General features: G+C 32.0%; 3 protein-coding genes across 3 annotated transcripts; 2 read left to right on the top strand and 1 right to left on the bottom strand.

The window, feature by feature from the left end:
• Positions 1-1,883: 1,883 nt before the first annotated feature.
• On the bottom strand, positions 1,884-3,754 carry LOC134692766 (toll-like receptor 4). Its single transcript, XM_063553283.1, has one exon. It carries the CDS (start codon positions 3,609-3,611, stop codon positions 1,893-1,895), a length of 1,719 nt encoding a protein of 572 aa, XP_063409353.1. The 5' UTR covers positions 3,612-3,754; the 3' UTR covers positions 1,884-1,892.
• Positions 3,755-6,679: 2,925 nt separating this feature from the next.
• Positions 6,680-7,153, top strand: LOC134692545 (toll-like receptor 13). The gene has a single exon (XM_063553001.1). It carries the CDS (start codon positions 6,680-6,682, stop codon positions 7,151-7,153), a length of 474 nt encoding a protein of 157 aa, XP_063409071.1.
• A 7,379-nt stretch (positions 7,154-14,532) lies between these two features.
• LOC134692544 (toll-like receptor 5) lies at positions 14,533-15,006 on the top strand. Its single transcript, XM_063553000.1, has one exon. It carries the CDS (start codon positions 14,533-14,535, stop codon positions 15,004-15,006), a length of 474 nt encoding a protein of 157 aa, XP_063409070.1.
• Positions 15,007-20,047: the final 5,041 nt, after the last annotated feature.

Genomic DNA, 20,047 nt, shown 5'->3' with positions numbered 1-20,047 from the left:
GCGTGTATTAAAATGGTGTCTTTCATTTTAACCTATTCTTCAAATTGCTCGTTCTTTTTTACCTGATATATAAGGTAATGTTCAACAACTAAGATATTGATCTGAATATTGATATCAGAAAATGGTATTTAAATGGGAAGAAACACAAAAAACTTCGCTTCACTTCACATACTTTCCTGACCTTGTGCTGTATATATTATAGCTATATCCTGTTAAAATATAAAAATATTAAAACTTTAAATAAACAGATATGGTTTGTATCAAACACATAATTAGCATAACTTGTAATCTAGAATTTGTATACATGAAAGTAAACATTCAAAAATGGGTTTCGGCCGAAGCATTTTTCTGGAGTTACCTGCACCATAATAACCAAATTCAAAAAAGAAAGACATAAGATTAGAGCAATGAAATGGTCTTTTATATTGGACAAATAGTAAGTATTTTCTAGGATGTGGTCATTTTTATAAATTTCCTGTTTTTATGAATTTTTAATCCTCAGTGCTCTTCAACTTTAATTTGTAATTGTTTGGCTTTATAAATATTTTGATATTTGCGTCACTGATGAGTCTTACGTAGACGATACGCGTCTGGCGTTCTTAATTATAGTCCTGTGATAATATTTCAAAATTATGACTTTTGCGTTAATTTGGATAAACAGGTTAAATAATTTCGACAATTTGTTCATAAATTCTTGTGGAATGTCAAACTCATGTATTTAACCTAAACGCGATTTCAATTTTATAGTTCTTTAGCTCACCTGGCCCGAAGGGCCAAGTGAGCTTTTCTCATCACTTGGCGTCCGTCGTCCGTCGTCGTCCGGCGTCCGGCGTCCTTCGTCCGGCGTCGTTAACTTTTACAAAAATCTTCTCCTCTGAAACTGCTGGGCCAAATTAAACCAAACTTGGCCACAATCATCATTGAGGTATCTAGTTTAAAAATTGTGTCCGGTGACCCACCCAACCAACCAAGATGGCCGCCATGGCTAAAAATAGAACATAGGGGTAAAATGCAGTTTTTGGCTTATAACTCAAAAACCAAAGCATTTAAAGCAAATCTGACAGGTGTTAAATTGTTCATCAGGTAAAGATATATCTGCCCTGACATTTTCAGATGAATCGGACAACCCATTGTTGGGTTGCTGCCCCTGAATTAGTAATTTTAAGGAAATTTAACTGTTTTTGGTTATTATCTAGAATATTATTATAGATAGAGATAAACTGTAAACAGCAATAATGTTCAGCAAAGTAAGATTTACAAATAAGTCAACATGACTGAAATTGTCAGTTGACTCCTTTAAGAGTTATTGCCCTTTATAGTCAAGTTTTAACCATTTTTTCGTAAATCTTAGTATTCTTTTACAAAAATCTTCTCCTCTGAAACTACTGGGCCAAGTTAATTATAGATAGAGATAATTGTAAGCAGCTAGAATGTTCAGTAAGATGTACAAACACATCACCATCACCAAAACACAATTTTGTCATGAATCAATCTGCGTCCTTTGTTTAATATTCACATAGACCAAGGTGAGCGACACAGGCACTTTAGAGCCTCTAGTTTTTATAAAAATACATGTATATCGTTTAAGCGTTTACCGATAATGATATTTTACTTTTACAGTCATATGATCGTCTGTAATTATATTTTTATATACATTTGTGTTAAGATAAATTGTTGCTCATACCTGCAAGCACATCTAGACGTATTGTGATGTCATTTGTTTCTTTCATTCCTTTCGTTCATATAGTGGTCATCATATCTATAATACCACCGTGCAGGTTTTTAATGTTTACTTTATTTGTATACGTTTAAGACTGAAACTGCATTTGTACAATGAAACAACAATTGTTGAATAGCATAAATTGAAAAAGCCATCACGACACTGTTCTTCATTAACGTTTCATCGCTTGATCTAAACATTTCCAGAAAATGTTATTTTCATTTAATATGTCTGTTTTGCGAATATGATCGTTGGCGTCCAATGACATCATTTGAAGAACACATTGCGGTATTTCTGTCTTGGTTATATGTTCCAGGTTTATAACAATTATTCTCGCTTGTAATCCTAGGAAATGTTCAATTCCAACAGTTGCTTCATAATATGCCCAATCATTGTTAACAAACTCTTTTGAAATCACTAAGATTATCTTTTTGCATTTTGGAATTGAATTGTTTAAAGCAAAAAGTCTATGTTCTCCAGCAAGGACATCTCCTCTATCTAACAAAAGAAGTTTATAATTTCGTCTCTCTTCGAGAAATATGCGCAAAGGTCCATAAACCCATTGATAGTCTCCATCGCAATAAGCTACATATGCATCATATTCAAGTGTCTCTCCTTTTGACTTCCGGAAAAGTGGATTGGCCATTCCGATGAATAAACAAAAGTATTGTAGGTGCAATTTGTAACGATATCCAACTAGAATGAATAAAAGAAGCATACCGAATAAAGTTGCAGAAAAAATTAACCATACTGTAGTAATGCATCGTATTCTCATAATTCGCAAGTGATTGTAGACGATATTTGTTGTTGTAATATTTCCATCGTTTTCGACACACGAATAACTACAATTGCCGTCAAGTTTCACTTTTGTAGTAAATAACCATTCTACAAAATCTAACGAAGCACAAGTACAAACAAGAGGGTTGCCATCTAATAACACTGTCATTGTTTTATTTGATCTTCTAAATAGCACTTCAATGGCGTCAGTTTCTTTTGTTGTCAAGTAGGCTATCTTATTATTTTTGATGTTAAGGAAACGCAGACGGTTGAATTCTTCTAAATTTAAGGGAACACTTGTGAATAAATTTCCTTCAAGAATCAAAGATTGCAAACTGTCTAATTGACTTTTAAATGTTGAAATTCTGAAATGGTCTTCAAATGCATTTCTTGAAAAGTCTATATACTGCAAACGTTCGAGCCCAGAGAGGAATTGACTATAGTGATCATATTTAAGGCCAATACTTAGTGAAGAACTTTGCATTATCAACTGTTCCAAATTGACTGCAGATTGCAGAAAGTATGGATTTAAAAGACCACATTTGAAATGTGATACATTAAGTATCAGCACGTTCTGAAGTCCCCTCACTGTGTAATTGCAGTCGTCTGCAAGTGATGAGTATGAGAGGTCAAAGATTTCCAATCGTTTTATACCCTTGAAAGTTATACTGTTTATTGGATCATTTCGTCCGATTATCAATGATGCGTTTAGAAATTCGAGTGAATAAGGTAGTCTTATAGACCAATCTGATCGAGTATCGAATATAGCTCTGTGATCCAGGATTCCAGTGCCATTACTGTTTTGTTCGCGAATGCTTTCAATAGATCGACTTGTTATCGAAGAAATGTCTATTCGTTTAATGTTAATAAAGAAATTAAGATACAAGATAATAAGATCCTGGTGATAGTCAAAGTCATTGTTATTTAAGTTTAAAGTCTCAAGACAATGTTTGTATTTCATCTTCTGAACGGCGATAGCATCTATCCTCCTAATGCCATTCCAACTCAAAGATAATTTTTTGACGCAAATGTTACCGATATATGCAAATAGATCAGCCGAAATTACATATTCACCATAATTTCTAAAATTATTTCTCAAATCCAATTCTTCCATTTTTCGATTTTCAAACACGTGCAAAGCTGGTAATGTTTTTGATAGTTTAAGAAAATTTTGATTTGGAATGATAAGACTAGAAAGAAATTCTAACGGTGCAAAACCATCGATTTCAATTTCCCGTAAATGACTATTTATATGTAAATGCTTTAATGGCGTCCTTTTAAATGAATGAAATGTAAAGTTATAAATAACATCACTCTGATAATCAACTGCGAAGAAATTTAGACTTTTCATGGCAAAAAATATCTCAGAAAATGTTCCATTCGATGGGCCATCATCACAATACAGTGTTGTAAGTCTGATAAAGTCAGACCACGATTCTCTTTGATACGTTGACAGTAGAGTATACGATATGGAAAGAACTCGTAGCTCAGTTAATGGTGCAAATACATTACTTTGAAATGTGTTCAGTGGATTATTGACAAATTTTAGTTCTTTTAATTGGGTCAAATAATCAAAAGCTGATTGGTCGATTGACGCTATTTTACAGTTACTTATATCCAGATAACTAAGTTGTTTATATCTAGAAAATGCTTCCTTACCTAAAATGCCAAGGTCATTGTTAGCCAGATATAATCCTGATGTATTTTGTGGACATTCTGTAGGTATAAATGTGAAATTCTGCGAACTACAGTCACATCTTATTTCCGTTATACTTATTGAAATCTCACAATATCCGGAATAAACCAATGAAAAAGTACAGTTTACACAAAGAAAGAATACACATTGAGTTGTAAACATTGTGATAAAACTATTATGTAAATCTTTACAATTCTAATCTAATTTCTGAATGTATCACCATGAAATGATATCTTTTGATCGGTTCACCATACCCAATAAAGCCAGTCAGCCATAACGTTAACATTTAAATATATAACTGTAAACCTCATACCTTAAGTTCATTGTGCTAAATATCTTTTGTTAACAATGTTAAAATATTTAACCATTCATAACAGGAAGTTTAACCCTGTTGTGTCCAATGTAAATCCCCACTTCATATAACAATACATCCCTATAGTATCATCAATTGATTTATAAATATCTAGTACATCATGAAATACATGTAGATAATAAACAATCACTCACAAAACTCAAATCAAATGTCAAATTTTTCAACTTTTAGACTAATCATCGCAAGACTACGGGATCACCTAAAATCAATCACGTTTCTGAGTAGCAACATTCCAGCAGCACCTTCATACGGGGTATATATCTCCCAATTGGTACGATATTCCCGTGCTTGCATTTCCTATCATGATTTTCTTGATAGAGGGTTACTGCTCACAAGGAAGCTATTAAACCAAGAGTTCAAAATGGTGAAGTTGAAGTCATCCCTTCGTAAATTTTACGGACGCCATCACGAGTTGGTTGCCCGTTATGGAATAACCGTTTCACAAATGATATCAGATATGTTCCTTACGTCGTAACTACAATACCCTTCCCTTTCATGAATGTGGCCTACCGAATTAGACTATTTACCGGATTTGTAATCACATAAGCAACAGGACGGGTGCCACATGTGGAGCAGGATCTGCTTACCCTTCCGGAGCACATGATATCACCCCTGGTTTTGTTTTTGGTTAGGTTCGTTTTGTTTATTCTTCAGTTTTCTATGTTGTGTCATGTGTACTATTGTTTTTCTGTTTGTCTTTTTCATTTTTAGCCTTGGCGTTGTCAGTTTGTTTTAGATTCATGAGTTTGACTGTCCCTTTGGTATCTTTCGTCCCTCTTGTATGTAAGTATTTTGTTGTGTTTTTTTATGTTTTACTTGAAATGTGTCTTTTTTTTCTTGATATTATTTTAGAATTATGATTTCGAAAGTTTAGTAATTTTTGCCTCTATGTTACAATAATTCTTATGAAATGAATGAATTATTTTTGATATGCGGCAAACGGACTGAAAAAATCATCAGTACCGACTACAGTAGTACAGCTTAAATCAATCTTTAGAGACTCCAGAGTTACAAGAATGATCATCATCTATATCAGTCTGATCTATAACAATAGCTATGTAAAATAGAACACAGTCAAAAGTCTCGCTCATCTTTTCTTTATCAAATCTTTTTGAATTATGTCTTCGTGTTTCTTTGATGTCGTTCAAAATTTGACCATACACATGAGTACATTGCGTGTATATTTCACTATTATAGGTTATTTTGATTGGCTAACAGTCATTCGAAAATTAACCTTCATTTCAAAATTAAATCTCATATCCATGAGAACACGAGCAGGTAAATAAAGATGATGTACTACAAGAAGCGCTTCCTTCTTTAAAAATATAGGGATGATTGTTTAGAAATTTGAAAAAAAACTCGCAAATACTACTAAAATGTGAGCAATACCTGGCTCCCGTTGTGCTGTTTTACGTCAGGACAAATTAGGTTTATCATTTCATTTGATGATGCCACAGTCGACACTTTGGTAGGAAAGAACATTAATGATGTTGGGCCAGTCATAAATATAAAAAAATGTGGATCATTCATTGTCTGGTCAGAAGACATTACATTACTCAAAATTTGAAAATTAGCGTGATTTACTTCATGTAGTAAAAAGATTGAAAGATTTACTCGAGTTGATCGTTTTGAAATATCTGTGTCATAGAGGACTTCTGATATATTAATTTTGAATTGATCACCGACTTATATGGAATGACACGTCTGAAAACACCGGTGGAACAGAAACCTCTTATCTTGTGTAGGCTCCTTATCTTTGACTACACAGGAAATTGACGCAATTGAAGTGCTATTTAGAAAATCAAATAAGATATTGACAGTCTTATTAGAGGGAAATCCTCTTGTCTGTACGTGTGCTTCATTAACATTTGTAGAATGGTTATTTACTATTAAAGTGAAACTTGACAGCAATGGTAGTTATTCGTGTGTCGGAAACGATGAAAATATTACAAAAACAAATATCGTCTACAATTACTTGCGAATTATGAGAATACGATGTATAACGACAATATGGTTAATTTTTTCTGCAACTTTATTCGGTGTGATTCTATTATTTATCCTACTTGGATATCGTTACAAATTGCATCTACAATACTTTTGTTTATTTATCGGAATGGCCAATCCACTTTTCCGCAAGTCAAAAGAAGAATCACTTGAATATGATGCATATGTAGCTTATTGCGATGGCGACTATAAATGGGTATATGGACCTCTGCGCTTATTTCTCGAAGAGAGACGGAATTACAAACTTCTTTTGTTAGATAGAGGGGATGTCCTTGCTGGAGAACATAGACTTTTTGCTTTAAACAATTCAATTCCAAAATGCAAAAAGATAATCTTAGTGATTTCAAAAGAATTTGTGAACAATGATTGGGCATACTATGAAGCTACTGTTGGAATTGAACATTTCCTGGGATTACAAGCAAGAATAATTGTTATAAACCTGGAAAATATAACCAAAACAGAAATACCGCAATGTGTTCTTCAAATGATGGCATTGGATGCCAATGACCACATTCGTGAAACAGACACATTAAATGAAAATAACATTTTCTGGAAATGTTTGGATCAAGCCATGGAACGTTAAGGATGAACTCTTCTGACGTGCAGTCTCGTTGAAATCTCGTTATGGAATTATCATGATTATTTCCAAAATATTTAACACAAGTGGAAAATATCAATGAATTTTAAAAATGTTATAAGCAATCTTAACTTTGTGAAAAATTGGGTATTTCCAATGAGAATTTTTAGAGTAATCAAGTTTTCAAATTTTATTACCAATCAAGTCAGTCTTTGTAGCCAAAATTGTGAGAAAACGGGGGATGGATTCACAAAATAATTTTACCAGAAACATGTACATCCCACATCCCGTTTTTTCTTTTCAAATATCCCTGATATGCATTTTTTCAATCATTTATAACAAAGAAGTTAAAAAAATTGCAATTTGTACCTAAAATGGCGAAAAATCAGAAATTTACAAAATTGACAGCATGGTAAATTTGACACAAAAAAAAGCATCAAAATATGATAAAACTTTCTTATATTCACACCTACCTATAGTTTTATTAATTTAAATTCATTCAGATCGGTCCCCTTTATCTTTATGAAAAGTAAAACAAAAAGTTTGATTGTGGAATTGTGAAAAAATAAAAGCTGAAACAATGTTAAATATTATTTAAAATCATATAAACTTAAACATTTGACAATTATTAGGAAATTAATTTGTTATTTATGAAAGTCCTAACATGAACGATGATAATAGTAAGTACCAAAATTCAACGCATTAATCACCAACATCCAAGTACCCAACGAAAAAGGAAAATAGGAAGTACCAAAATTCAACGCATCAATCACCAACATCCCAATATCAGGCGGAAATAAATGAACCAAATATCACGTGATCATGTATCAATCACCAGCATCCCAATATCCTGCGGAAATAATCGAACCAAATATCACATGATCATGATGATAGTTATTGAAAAATATTACATTATTTGTTGTAAAATTTGTGTCTGCTATAAATTCATTGTACCGTGATGCATGCAAACCATATGTACTTGTTTATTTTCTTTGGTTACATCTTCTGACATCAGACTCGGACTTCTCTTGAACTGAATTTTAATGTGCGTATTGTTATGCGTTTATTTTTCTACATTGGTTCGAGGTATAGGGGGAGGGTTGAGATCTCACAAACATGTTTAACCCCGCCGCATTTTTGCGCCTGTCCCAAGTCAGGAGCCTCTGGCCTTTGTTAGTCTTGTATTATTTTATATTAGTTTCTTGTGTACAATTTGGAAATTAGTATGGCGTTCATTATCACTGAACTAGTATATATTTGTTTAGGGGCCAGCTGAAGGACGCCTCCGGGTGCGGGAATTTCTCGCTACATTGAAGACCTGTTGGTGACCTTCTGCTGTTGTTTTTTTATTTTGGTCGGGTTGTTGTCTCTTTGACACATTCCCCATTTCCATTCTCAATTTTATTTGGTAAATCAAAATTAAATATTCTAACAGGATGTAACTACGCTGCATGCAATAGGAAAGTGTCATGAGTACTTAAACGATAACTGTTTCTTTCATTTTAAATAACACTTCTTTATACCCTCAATCAAATTCGAATAAAATTATTTTTATATAACAGGAAAAAGTATTTTGATGCGTTTTGTTATTTGATTTTGCCATGTGATTATGGACTTTCCGAATTGATTTTCCTCTAAGTTCAGTATTTTTGTGATTTTACTTTTTTTCCAACATGTCGGTAAGTTAGAATGAATTTTACAAAAAATAATTGAAATTCCTTAGCAATGATCAAATTATCTGCATCGTCTTCCTATTACATTTTTTTCTATTTGTCCAGTTTAATAAGTTAAAATACTTTAAATCTAAAAACCAAATATCATTTTGAATATTTAATGCAATATTAGTAAATAATCATTACTATTTTTTTTAAATTTTTTATAGTATAATACTGTATTATACAATTTACAATAATGCTAAACTATAATTATACCTTATGCTAAAGAAAGAATCTTTAAACCCTGGCAATGTTTCTGTCCATACGCCCACGGCAAATAATTCGGATTTGCTTGCTTAAAAATGTTGGCAAGTCAAAAATGTTTCTTCATTAAAACTTTATCAAGGTTGCTCCATATGAAATAAATCCGCTATTTTATATTGAAAATGTATTTGCCTGCACCCAAAACTGACGGACAAAATATGTTTTTGATGTTTGAAATAATTTCTTAGTCTGGAAAATTCAAGTTACGAAGAAGAACTTTTAAAGTTTGAATGCATACTTATTTGTTCATTCCGAAAAATGTATTACTAAAGATTCACTTATGCTCGTTAACGTATGTACAGAAAGTACAAATGACTAGCTTTTGTTAAAAACATGGCCTTAATTTGATACGCATAATAAACAAAGTGGACCTTACTTTTTGACGTTTAAAAAAACATACTTGTTTTAAACTCTATGCAATAAAAATCAAACAAAATGTAGTAGTATTGCAAATACTTAAGACCACTACAAACCATATGAAATGCAAGTACCTAGAGATGCCTTTTACTTTAATCGACCTTTGGATGTTTGTTTGATTCGAGCGTCGCTACTGAGTCTTTGAAGGAGAAACGCGCGTCTGTCACAAATGCAAAATATATAGCCTGGTATGTATGATGAGGGTTATCACGCCTATGAGAAATGGTTTTAGTTCATTCATATATTTTCGAGGACTAGTATGACGTCTATTATCACTGAACTAATACATGCTTTTGTTTAGGGGCAAGCTGAAGGGCACCTCTTGGTGCGAGGGTTTATCGCTGTATTGTATACACATTGGTGGTCTTCGGATGTTTTCTGCTCTTTGGTTTGGGTTTTTTCCCTTTGTCACATACCTCATTTCCATTCTTGATTGTAAATCAATATAGTGAACATATAGTTTACTATAAAAGAAGACGACGAAAAAGGAATGATTAAATGTTAAGCATTCATACCTGGAATTACATCTATAAATTGACAATGAGGATCGATTGCGGACAAAACTTTAAACAAAAGAGATTATTTCATCTTCCTAATTCAATTTTACATGTAGCAACATCAAGTAGCGCCTAATTAGGAAGTATATATATCCCACATGAAACGATATTTCCAGGCTTGTATTTTCTATCATGAGTTTCTTGACAGAGAGCTGCTGCTCACAAAGATTACCCCTAGTTCCAAATTGTGAAGTTGAAATCTTCTCTTCCGTTCTACGGACGCCATCTAGAGTTGGTTGCTAGCTATAGAATATCCGTTTAATTGTTGACATCAGATATGTTTTTAATGTCGTAACAACCGTCCCTTTCATTTTTCACGAATGTGATCTACCGAATTTGACTATTTACCGGGTTTGTATTAATATTAGCAAATACACTAGTACCTTATGTGAAGTAGAAATTGCTCATCCGTCCGAAGCATCGTATTTTATCAATGTTCGAATAACGTCTTCAACGCGATTAACAGTTATACAATATTACTCTGTTATAATGCCAACTTACAAAGAGCATAGTCAATGTTATAATTATTGATTTAAATATTCACAGATCTTATAACTGTATTTCTCAATTTCTATGAAAATTTATACCTTTCCGAACCCATTGTGTAAAAAAATTTTAATCAACGTGTGGTTGCCAGTGATCCCAGAAGATGATTGAAGAATGTAAGGGTCATAACCTTTTTTCAGCTCATCGGATGAATCAAAATATGCTAACAGGTGTTAATGAAATTGACAACACATGCTTTAGTTTTTAGAAAGCGGTAGGCACTCGAAGGGGATTTTAGTTTAAAAAAAAATGAAAAGTTATTTTGTTCATCATTAGAGAAACAGATTCTTACATAGTTACTCGTGGATTATCGGATTTATCCAATCGAGATAGTTAAATTATCAAATTTAAAGTCCGAGCCTTGGCGAGGACTTTAAAATTTATAATTTAACTATCGAGATGGATAAATCCGATAATCCACTGTTATCAATGTAATAATATAATTTTTATAGTTCGTTCTTATGATGCACTGTTATACCACTGTCCCAGGTTAGGTGGAGGGTTGGGATCCGGCTAACATGTTTAACCCCGCCACATTATTTATTTATGTGCCTGTCCCAAGTCAGGAGCCTGTAATTCAGTGGTTGTCGTTTGTTTATGTGTTACATATTTGTTTTTCGTTATTTTTTTTACATAAATAAGGCCGTTAGTTTTCTCGTTTGAATTGTTTTACATTGTCTTATCGGGACCTTTTATAGCTGACTATGCGGTATGGGCTTTGCTCATTGTTGAAGGCCGTACGGTGACCTATAGTTGTTAATGCCTGTGTCATTTTGGTCTTTTTTGGATAGTTGTCTCATTGGCAATCATACCACATTATCTTTTTTATATAACATTCATATAACTAATTTATCCAACGGATATTCTTCGGGAATCTTTATTCTGATTTTCTTTTGTAGGAAAATGCATACTTTCAACATGTTTAATTACTTCTTCTACCAGGTCATTTATAGAAAAAAATATGAAAATCTCATATATCACATGGTTATGGCACTCTGCCTGGTTCGTACAAAGAACTGTACTTAAATATATTTCTGAATTGCGATAGTTGCTAAGCAAAACATTCTATATCATGGATAAGTTCCTGTGTAACCATGGAAACAAATTTTGTAAAACTGCTATATTTTTGGACCAAAAAGGGTTATTACTGAACCTACTCCTCAACTACAGATAAACATACGTGAAAGAAACCACAATAATAGGCTATTGACCGTGTTCAATATTATTTACCGTGCTTTTTAGACTTGACGTAAGAAGATGACATTATTTGAAATATAGCTTAAAAGAATAGTATCGATGATTCAAGATGAATTCTCAATTTTACACGACATTTGAAATATGTTGCATATCAGCAAACTACAACCACTGAATTACAGACTCATGACTTGCGAAAGACACACAGAATGTTGCCAGGTTTAATCGGATTGAAGGTGACAATGCTCCTCTTATTAACCTGGGATAAGTTTCGTATGAAATAGAAAAAAACACCAGATATATTCAATGATAGCCATTTTCTCGATATCTGTTCTATTAAAAGTAGTATATTTTCGTTCAATCGATTATGTATATGAAATATTATACAGGAACCATTCATTCTCTCTGTAAACTGCAATTAGTTGCTATCGAGAGAAATCGTCATCAGGTATAATACCAACAACAATTTATCAGTACAGTTATAAATACCTGACTAACACTAAAAAAATCGTGAAACGACCGGTTATTTGCGAATTTGTTTAATAGAAAGTCATTTTATTTTTCGCCAAAATACATTTAAAATGTAACCCAATAAGCCTCATGGATTCGGAATGTTCAAATGCCTATGAATGAATTTATGTTTAAATTTTCCTTGTATTAAATTGTTTAGGTAGATTTCGAAACGGGATTGCTACCGATAAAATGTTTTAACAAAATGTTGGCGATTGCCGTTTTGGTTTTCCTTTTGTTCAGTTCTTCTGTTTATTCAAGGCAATGTGAAGTAATATGTAGTGAAAAGGTTTCAAGATTTGACTGCAGTTCAAGACGGTTAACATTTATACCGACAGAATGTCCAAGAAACACAACAGATTTACTTCTGGTTAAAAAATAACCTTAACAGTCTAGGTAAGGAAATATTTGCTAGATATACACAACTTAGATGTCTGGATATCAGCAGCTGTAATATAAGTGCAATAGATAAATCAGCTTTTGAAAAATTGACACATTTAACCGAACTGAATTTATTCGATAATCCAATGAAAACATTTCGGGGGAATATATTTGCACCACTAGATGACCTACAAGTACTTCATATATCACATGATTTGTTGTCAACGTATCCAAGAGAGGCGTGGTCAGATGTTTTACGTTTAACAAATGTGTTTACTTATGGTGGACCGTCAAAAGGATCATTCGCAGAGATATTTTTTGTCATGAAAAATCTTCATTATTTCCAAGGTGATTATGAAAGTTATGCTATACATAACTTTACATTTGATTCATTTAAAAGGACGCCATTAAAGTATTTAAGTATCAATGGCGGTACACGAGAAATAGAAGTCGATACTTTTGCACCGTTAAAAGTACTTTCTAGTCTTATTACGCTAGGTCAAAGATTCTCGAAACTATCAAATACTTTACAAGCTTTACACGTGTTTAAAAATCGACAGATGGAGAATTAAATTTGGGCGATAATTTCAAAAGTTATGGTGAATACGTTATTTCGGCTGATCTATTTGCATATATCGGTAACATATGCGTAAAAAGATTATCCTTAAGAGACAACGGTATCAGGCTTATAGATACATCCGCCTTCCAGAAAATGAAATACAGAAACTGTCTTGAGGCTTTATACTTAAATAAATTTGATTTTCACCAGGAATATATCTTTTTATATTTCAAATTCTTTATCAATATCAAGAGAATAGACATGTCTTTAATTAGTGGTAACTTTATACAAAATTCTTAAAAACAAAAGAGTGATAGTTCTAGACGAACGAGAGAACATAGTCTTAAAACTGATACGCAAAAAGATTACTCAATAAGACTTCCTTCCTCTTTCGAATTCTTAAACGCCTCCTTTATAATTGGCCATGATTTTGGCATCATAAACAGTATAACTTTCAAGGGTATCCCACATTTAAAAATAATAGATTTGACGTACACATCACTTGCAGACTGCAATTACACATTTAATGGACTTCAGAACGTGGTAATACTTAATGTTTCACATTTCAAATGCGGACTTTTAAATCACAACCTTCTGCAATCTGCCGTCAATTTGGAACAGTTAATAATGCAAAGTTCTTCACTAAGTGTTGGTCTTAAAGAGGATTACCAAGGTAAATTCCTCGAAGGACTCAAACATTTGCAGTATATAGACTTTTCAAGAAATGCATTCGAAGACCAGTTCAGAACTTCAACATTTAAAAGTCAATTTGACAGTTTACAATGTTTGATACTTGAATGAAATTTTTTCACAAGTATTCCCTTGAATCTAGAAGACTTGAACCGTCTTAGTTTCCTAAACATCAGAAACAACAAAATAGCGTATTTTACAACTGAAGAAACTGACGCGATTGAAGTGCTATTTGAAAAATCAAATGAAACAATGACAGTCTTATTAGAGGGAAACCCCCTTGTTTGTACTTGTGCTTCATTAGATTTTGTTGAATGGCTATTTACTACAAAAATAAAACTTGACAGCAATGGTAGTTATTCGTGCGTCGGAAACGATGGAAATATTACAACAACAAATATCGTCTACAATCACTTGCGAATTTTGAGAATAAGATGTATTACTACAGTATGGTTAATTTTTTCTGCAACTTTATTCAGTGTTCTTCTTTTATTCATTCTAATTGGATATCGTTACAAATTGCACCTACAATACTTTTGTTTATTTATCGGAATGGCAAATCCACTTTTCCGGAAGTCAAAAGAAGAATCACTTGAATATGATGCATATGTAGCTTATTGCGATGGCGACTATAAATGGGTGTATGGACCTTTGCGCTTATTTCTCGAAGAGAGACGGAATTACAAACTTCTTTTGTTAGATAGAGGAGATGTCCTTGCTGGAGAACATAGACTTTTTGCTTTAAACAATTCAATTCCAAAATGCAAAAAGATAATCTTAGTGATTTCAAAAGAGTTTGTTAACAATGATTGGGCATACTATGAAGCTACTGTCGGAATTGAACATTTTCTAGGATTACAAGCAAGAATAATTGTTATAAACCTGGAAAATATAACAAAAACAGAAATACCGCAATGTGTTCTTCAAATGATGGCATTGGATGCCAATGACCACATTCGTAAAACAGACACATTTAATGAAAATAACATTTTCTGGAAATGTTTGGATAAAGCCATGGAACGGTAGTGATAACAACTTTGTCATTTATAAATGATAAAATTATAATACAAAACAATTTTCAAATTTAAACTTATTCCATTGAATATTCTGGGATATCTAAATGATTGAGCTTTGTTTTAGAAAAGAATAAGAGAAAGACATTAATATATTACATTTTGTTTAAGGTTCATGTGGACCCTATGACTAAAATGGTCATACTTTCACCTCACCTCTGGAAAACACCAACCCCTAAGAAAAACAAATGTCGAATATTTTTTAAATCATTTTGAGTTAAATTTTACATTTATTTGGAAGTATAACTATTATTTATCAAGTCACGAAAAAGGAAAGAGGAAGTACCAAAATTCAATGCATCAATCACCAACATCAAAGTACCCAACGAAAAAGGAAAAGAGGAAGTACCAAAATTCAACGCATCAATCACCAACATTCAAGTACCCAACGAAAAAGGAAAATAGGAAGTACCAAAATTCAACGCATCAATCACCAATATTGAAGTACCCAACGTTAAAAAATAAACAAACATCACGTGACTGTCATTAAAAAATGTGAAACTATTTTGTAAAATATGTTTTTGATATAATTTCCTTGTACCGTGACGCATGCAACCCATGTGTATTGTGTTCAATATAAATTAAATATTCTAACAGGATGTGACAACGTTGCATGCAATAGTAAAGTTTATGTGCATTTAAACGATAACGGTTTTCTTTCATATTAAATACCACTTCAATATACCCAAATCTATTTCGTATAAAATAACTTATCTTAACAGGTAAAATAATTGGAATAAATCGAAATAAAGATAAGAAGGAGTGACACACTTTAAATGCATAAATAAATAAAACTTCTTCTATTTAAAACTGTAACTGCTGTGTCTTTTTATTAGATCCAAGAGCACGTACTTTAAATAACAATCCACATATCATTTGAATTATTTGAAGCAATATTCTAAATAGCCGTTACTGTTTTTATACTTGCATTTACAATGAAACCGCATTGTTCTGTTTAAAGGGATGGGAAGGCAAATATTTGGCTCTGAGCGTTCCTGATAAAGGTAAATCAAGAAAAGCGCTTCGGACGCATTAAATTATTAAACGTGTTGGTTTCATCTTTTGATTTAAAAGTAAACCATAAAAGGCCAAGACCCGCTTTTCTATATTTTTACTGTAATGTATAACATGTATATGTAGATTTTTTAAATAGTTTGCTTACAAAAGATTGAGTAATTGTAGTTTAAGGAGTATACATTTGTACATCAATGATACAATTTTCAATAAAGAATAAAATACACATTTTTTTTAACATAAAATGACTATCTGTTAAGTGGTATTTTAAGATTTAATGTTCCAAAATTAAGCTACCTATACATCAACAGATTACATAAGTTACAGCAATACATATTATACAAGTATATGAAGGACTCTAAAGCGCGATGGCTACGGTAAAGTGCAATGGTCTACGCTCAATTATGGCGTTGTCTCACGCTAACATTCGATGGTTGTTTGGTTGCTAAAGTACTGTACGGCAGTATATCACGCTAAAGTGCGATGGACCAATAGGGGAAGTTTCGAGGGCTTTGAAAAACGTTAACGAGCATTCAACATGAAACAAAGTAAGCAATTCCCATCAAAGTGTAAGCATTTGCTGTATTACTAAAATCTTTCTTCTGTAACCAGTTGTAGACCTTCATGAGAGGCCTGATATTGTCTTATATTATTAACATTATAATGAGAAATATAGAGAAAGAAATAAACATGCAAGATAGATGAAAAACCCTGATATATTCTATTCCTCAAAAAAATCGTCTGGTATTAATGATATCTATGACGAATGATGCTATTTAAGTGATTGTTAATGGATATTAATGACATAAACATGTTATTGTCTATGAACTAGCTGTCAGTAACTGCGAGTTCTGTTAGATCTGCACTGGGTGTTATTTTGTTGATTTGCTTTTTGCTAATGAGTATACGTGCATCTTCTGTTCCTAACTTGTATTTGGTCGTTCACGGTCTAAACGGGGCTTGTCGGTATAAATTCATGTTTTTTACTATTTTTCCTTTAAATGAACTTTATCATAAAATTAGTAGAAAAATAAAATAAAGTAGTGGGGTCACCGTTCATTTAAGCACATAATCTGCCTTCGAAAAAAGCATGCATGAACGAAAAGCGGAATAAAAAAAACCTCAATTTCAGAAATCGTTAAAAGTTTACAATTGTTTAGTTCAAGTACAGCTTATTTAAAAAAAAATAAAAAAATATATGTCACCGATGAGTTAAAAAATTTATTTCAATTTAAATGTAAACAAATGGCATGTTTGCACCAAAGGCAGATCCTTTAATGCTTTTTCAATGATACAAATATTTTAAAAACAATCTAGAGCCAAACCGAATCGATCTTTTTGGTTGATTTTAGTATTATATTATAAAGTAACAACTAAAAGTGTAATAAATAAAATTTGTAATGAAAACAATAATGTTAAAATTGTTTCTGAATTTGTTTCACCCTCGACTCTCCTTAATAAGTTTTTGGCAATCATACTACTTTTTCGAGAAAAAAAAAGAAAGTAAGGTCCACTATTTTCATGTTCGTCATATATATTGTACTAAAGCAATCTATGATAATAATTTGTTCTTTTGACAATTTATCACATTTATTGATGAGAGCAAGCGAATTCGAAATGCAACACATTTTTTCAGGAATGATATACATTTATTACCAAACAAGTCTTAAATGTGTAAAGAAGTTAATGAATAATTTTTCATCCTCGACTATTGAAATTACTAAAAGCCTGTGAGTTGGAGTCCGAAGAAGGACATTTGAAATAGTAAGTGGTTGATTCATCTTAAATGCAGCAATACTTGCGTAAGTTTTCAGCCCAGTAGTCAAGATTTCGGTGTTGACCTGAATATCAATAATGTATTCATTTTTTTTTTTATAAATTTCTTGTTTACAAATAATTAAATTTTACGAAAAACTAAGGATATTCTTATCCCAGGTATTGATTACCTAATCCGTATATGGCACCACTTTTTGGAATTTTTGATCCTCAATGCTCTTCAACTTTGTATTTGTTTGGCTTTATAAATATTTTGATATGAGTGCCACTGATGAGTCTTATGTAAAGGAAACGCGCATCTGGCGTACTAAATTATAATCCTTGTACTTTTGACAACTATTCAATAACGAAACTTGTTGTTTATGTTTCCAACAATTTTTAGCGAGCGAGTCCAAAGAATGTGAAGTGCCTTTATAAATAGAAAGACTTTTTGTGATGTAAGACCGTAAGTTTTTTATTCTTCTAAAGCATATAATACAATTTTAGACAGTATCAATAACTATAAAATAACAACCTTTGGTTATGGAAGATTATTAATTTAAATATACAAAATAATATTCGCGTTGCACATTTGTATTTATCACACTGCACAAAACAATTAAACTGTTAGAATAAGTTAATTCACATTTCTTTTTGTAATACATAAAGGAGGAAAAGAGGAGCAGTTAAAACGGAAAAATTTCAAATTATGCGTGTATTGAAAAGGTGTCATTCATTTTAACATTTACTTCAAATAGTTCGTACGTGTTTACCTGATGAATAAGGTAATGTTTAATGAGTAAGATATTTTATATGAATATTGCTATACGGAAGTGGTATTTAAACGGGAAGAAAACAAAGAACATCGCTTTACTTCACATAAATTTCTGACCTTGTATTGAATGCAATAAAGCTACTTCTTTTTCAAATGTAAAATTATTAATTCTTTAAAAAAGCAGATATGGTTTGTATCATACACATAATTAGCATACAATCAAGCATGTCTGTTTGACAAAATTATGTGAAATAGTATTTCTTCATCTAAATACAATTATTTGTATATATTTATAAATTTCCTGTAACAAAAATTTCAATTTTTTCAAAAACTAAGGACTTTATTATCCCAGGAATATATTACCTTAGCCGTATTTTGGAATTTTGGGTCCGCAATGTTCTTCAACTTTGTGCTTAATTGGCTATAAAACTATTTTGATCTGAGCGTCACTGATGAGTCTAATGAAGACGAAACGCGCGTATGGCGTATTAAATTGTAATCCTGGAACCCTTGATAACTGTTGTAACTAGTTATATAGAATTTATATAAATGAAAGGAAAACTTCAAAAAAAGGTTGTGTCTGAAGCACTTGTCTGGAACTACCTGCATCATAGACGCCAAATTCCAAAAAAATAAAACATGAGATATGATCAAGGAATTAGTTTTTGCATAAATAGTCAGTTTATTCAAGGATTACTTTTGTGTTACATTTTAATAAACAGGTTAACATAGTCTCGATACATTTGCAAAGAAAGTTACGTATGATGTCACATTGTAAAATACTCTAAAATAGTGATCAAATCCACGTATATTGACCAAAATATGTCGTTTCAAGCAACGTTTTAAGTCAAAATATATATAAGCGATTTACCGACAATGATATTTTACACATAAAATCATCTTGGTAAAGCAAATTTTAGTAGTATATTTTTGTTATGGGAAAGTTGTTGCTCATACCTTCAAGCCCATCTAGCCGTATTTTAATATCAAAGGTTTCTTTTGTTCCTTTGACAAATATAGTTGTCATCGTATCTTCAGTACCACCGTGCAGGTTTTTAATGTCTACTTTATTTACATATGCTTTACACTGACAAAGCATGCGTGCAATGAAAAATATTGTTGAATAGCATCAATTGAAAAGAGCCATAACGACACTGTCTTTCATTAACGTTTCATTGCTTGATCTAAACATTTCCAGAAAATGTTATTTTTACTTAATGTGTCTGTTTTACGAATGTGGTCGTTAGCGTCCAATGACATCATTTAAAGAACACATTGCGGTATTTCTGTTTTGGTTATATTTTCTAGGTTTATAACAATTATTCTTGCTTGTATTCCTAGAAAATGTTCAATTCCAACAGTAGCTTCATAGTATGCCCAATCATTGTTAACAAACTCTTTTGAAATTACTAAGATTATCTTTTTGCATTTTGGAATGGCATTGTATAAA

Source organism: Mytilus trossulus, chromosome 12 (assembly GCF_036588685.1).
Source record: "Mytilus trossulus isolate FHL-02 chromosome 12, PNRI_Mtr1.1.1.hap1, whole genome shotgun sequence".
Lineage (NCBI taxonomy): Eukaryota > Metazoa > Mollusca > Bivalvia > Mytilida > Mytilidae > Mytilus > Mytilus trossulus.
This window is presented reverse-complemented; position numbering and strand designations above follow the sequence as displayed.

Bases quoted from the DNA above. Each gene is read 5' to 3' on its own strand.
- LOC134692544 (XM_063553000.1), top strand. From the start codon at position 14,533: ATGGCAAATCCACTTTTCCGGAAGTCAAAAGAAGAATCACTTGAATAT.
- LOC134692545 (XM_063553001.1), top strand. From the start codon at position 6,680: ATGGCCAATCCACTTTTCCGCAAGTCAAAAGAAGAATCACTTGAATAT.
- LOC134692766 (XM_063553283.1), bottom strand. From the start codon at position 3,611: ATGGAAGAATTGGATTTGAGAAATAATTTTAGAAATTATGGTGAATAT.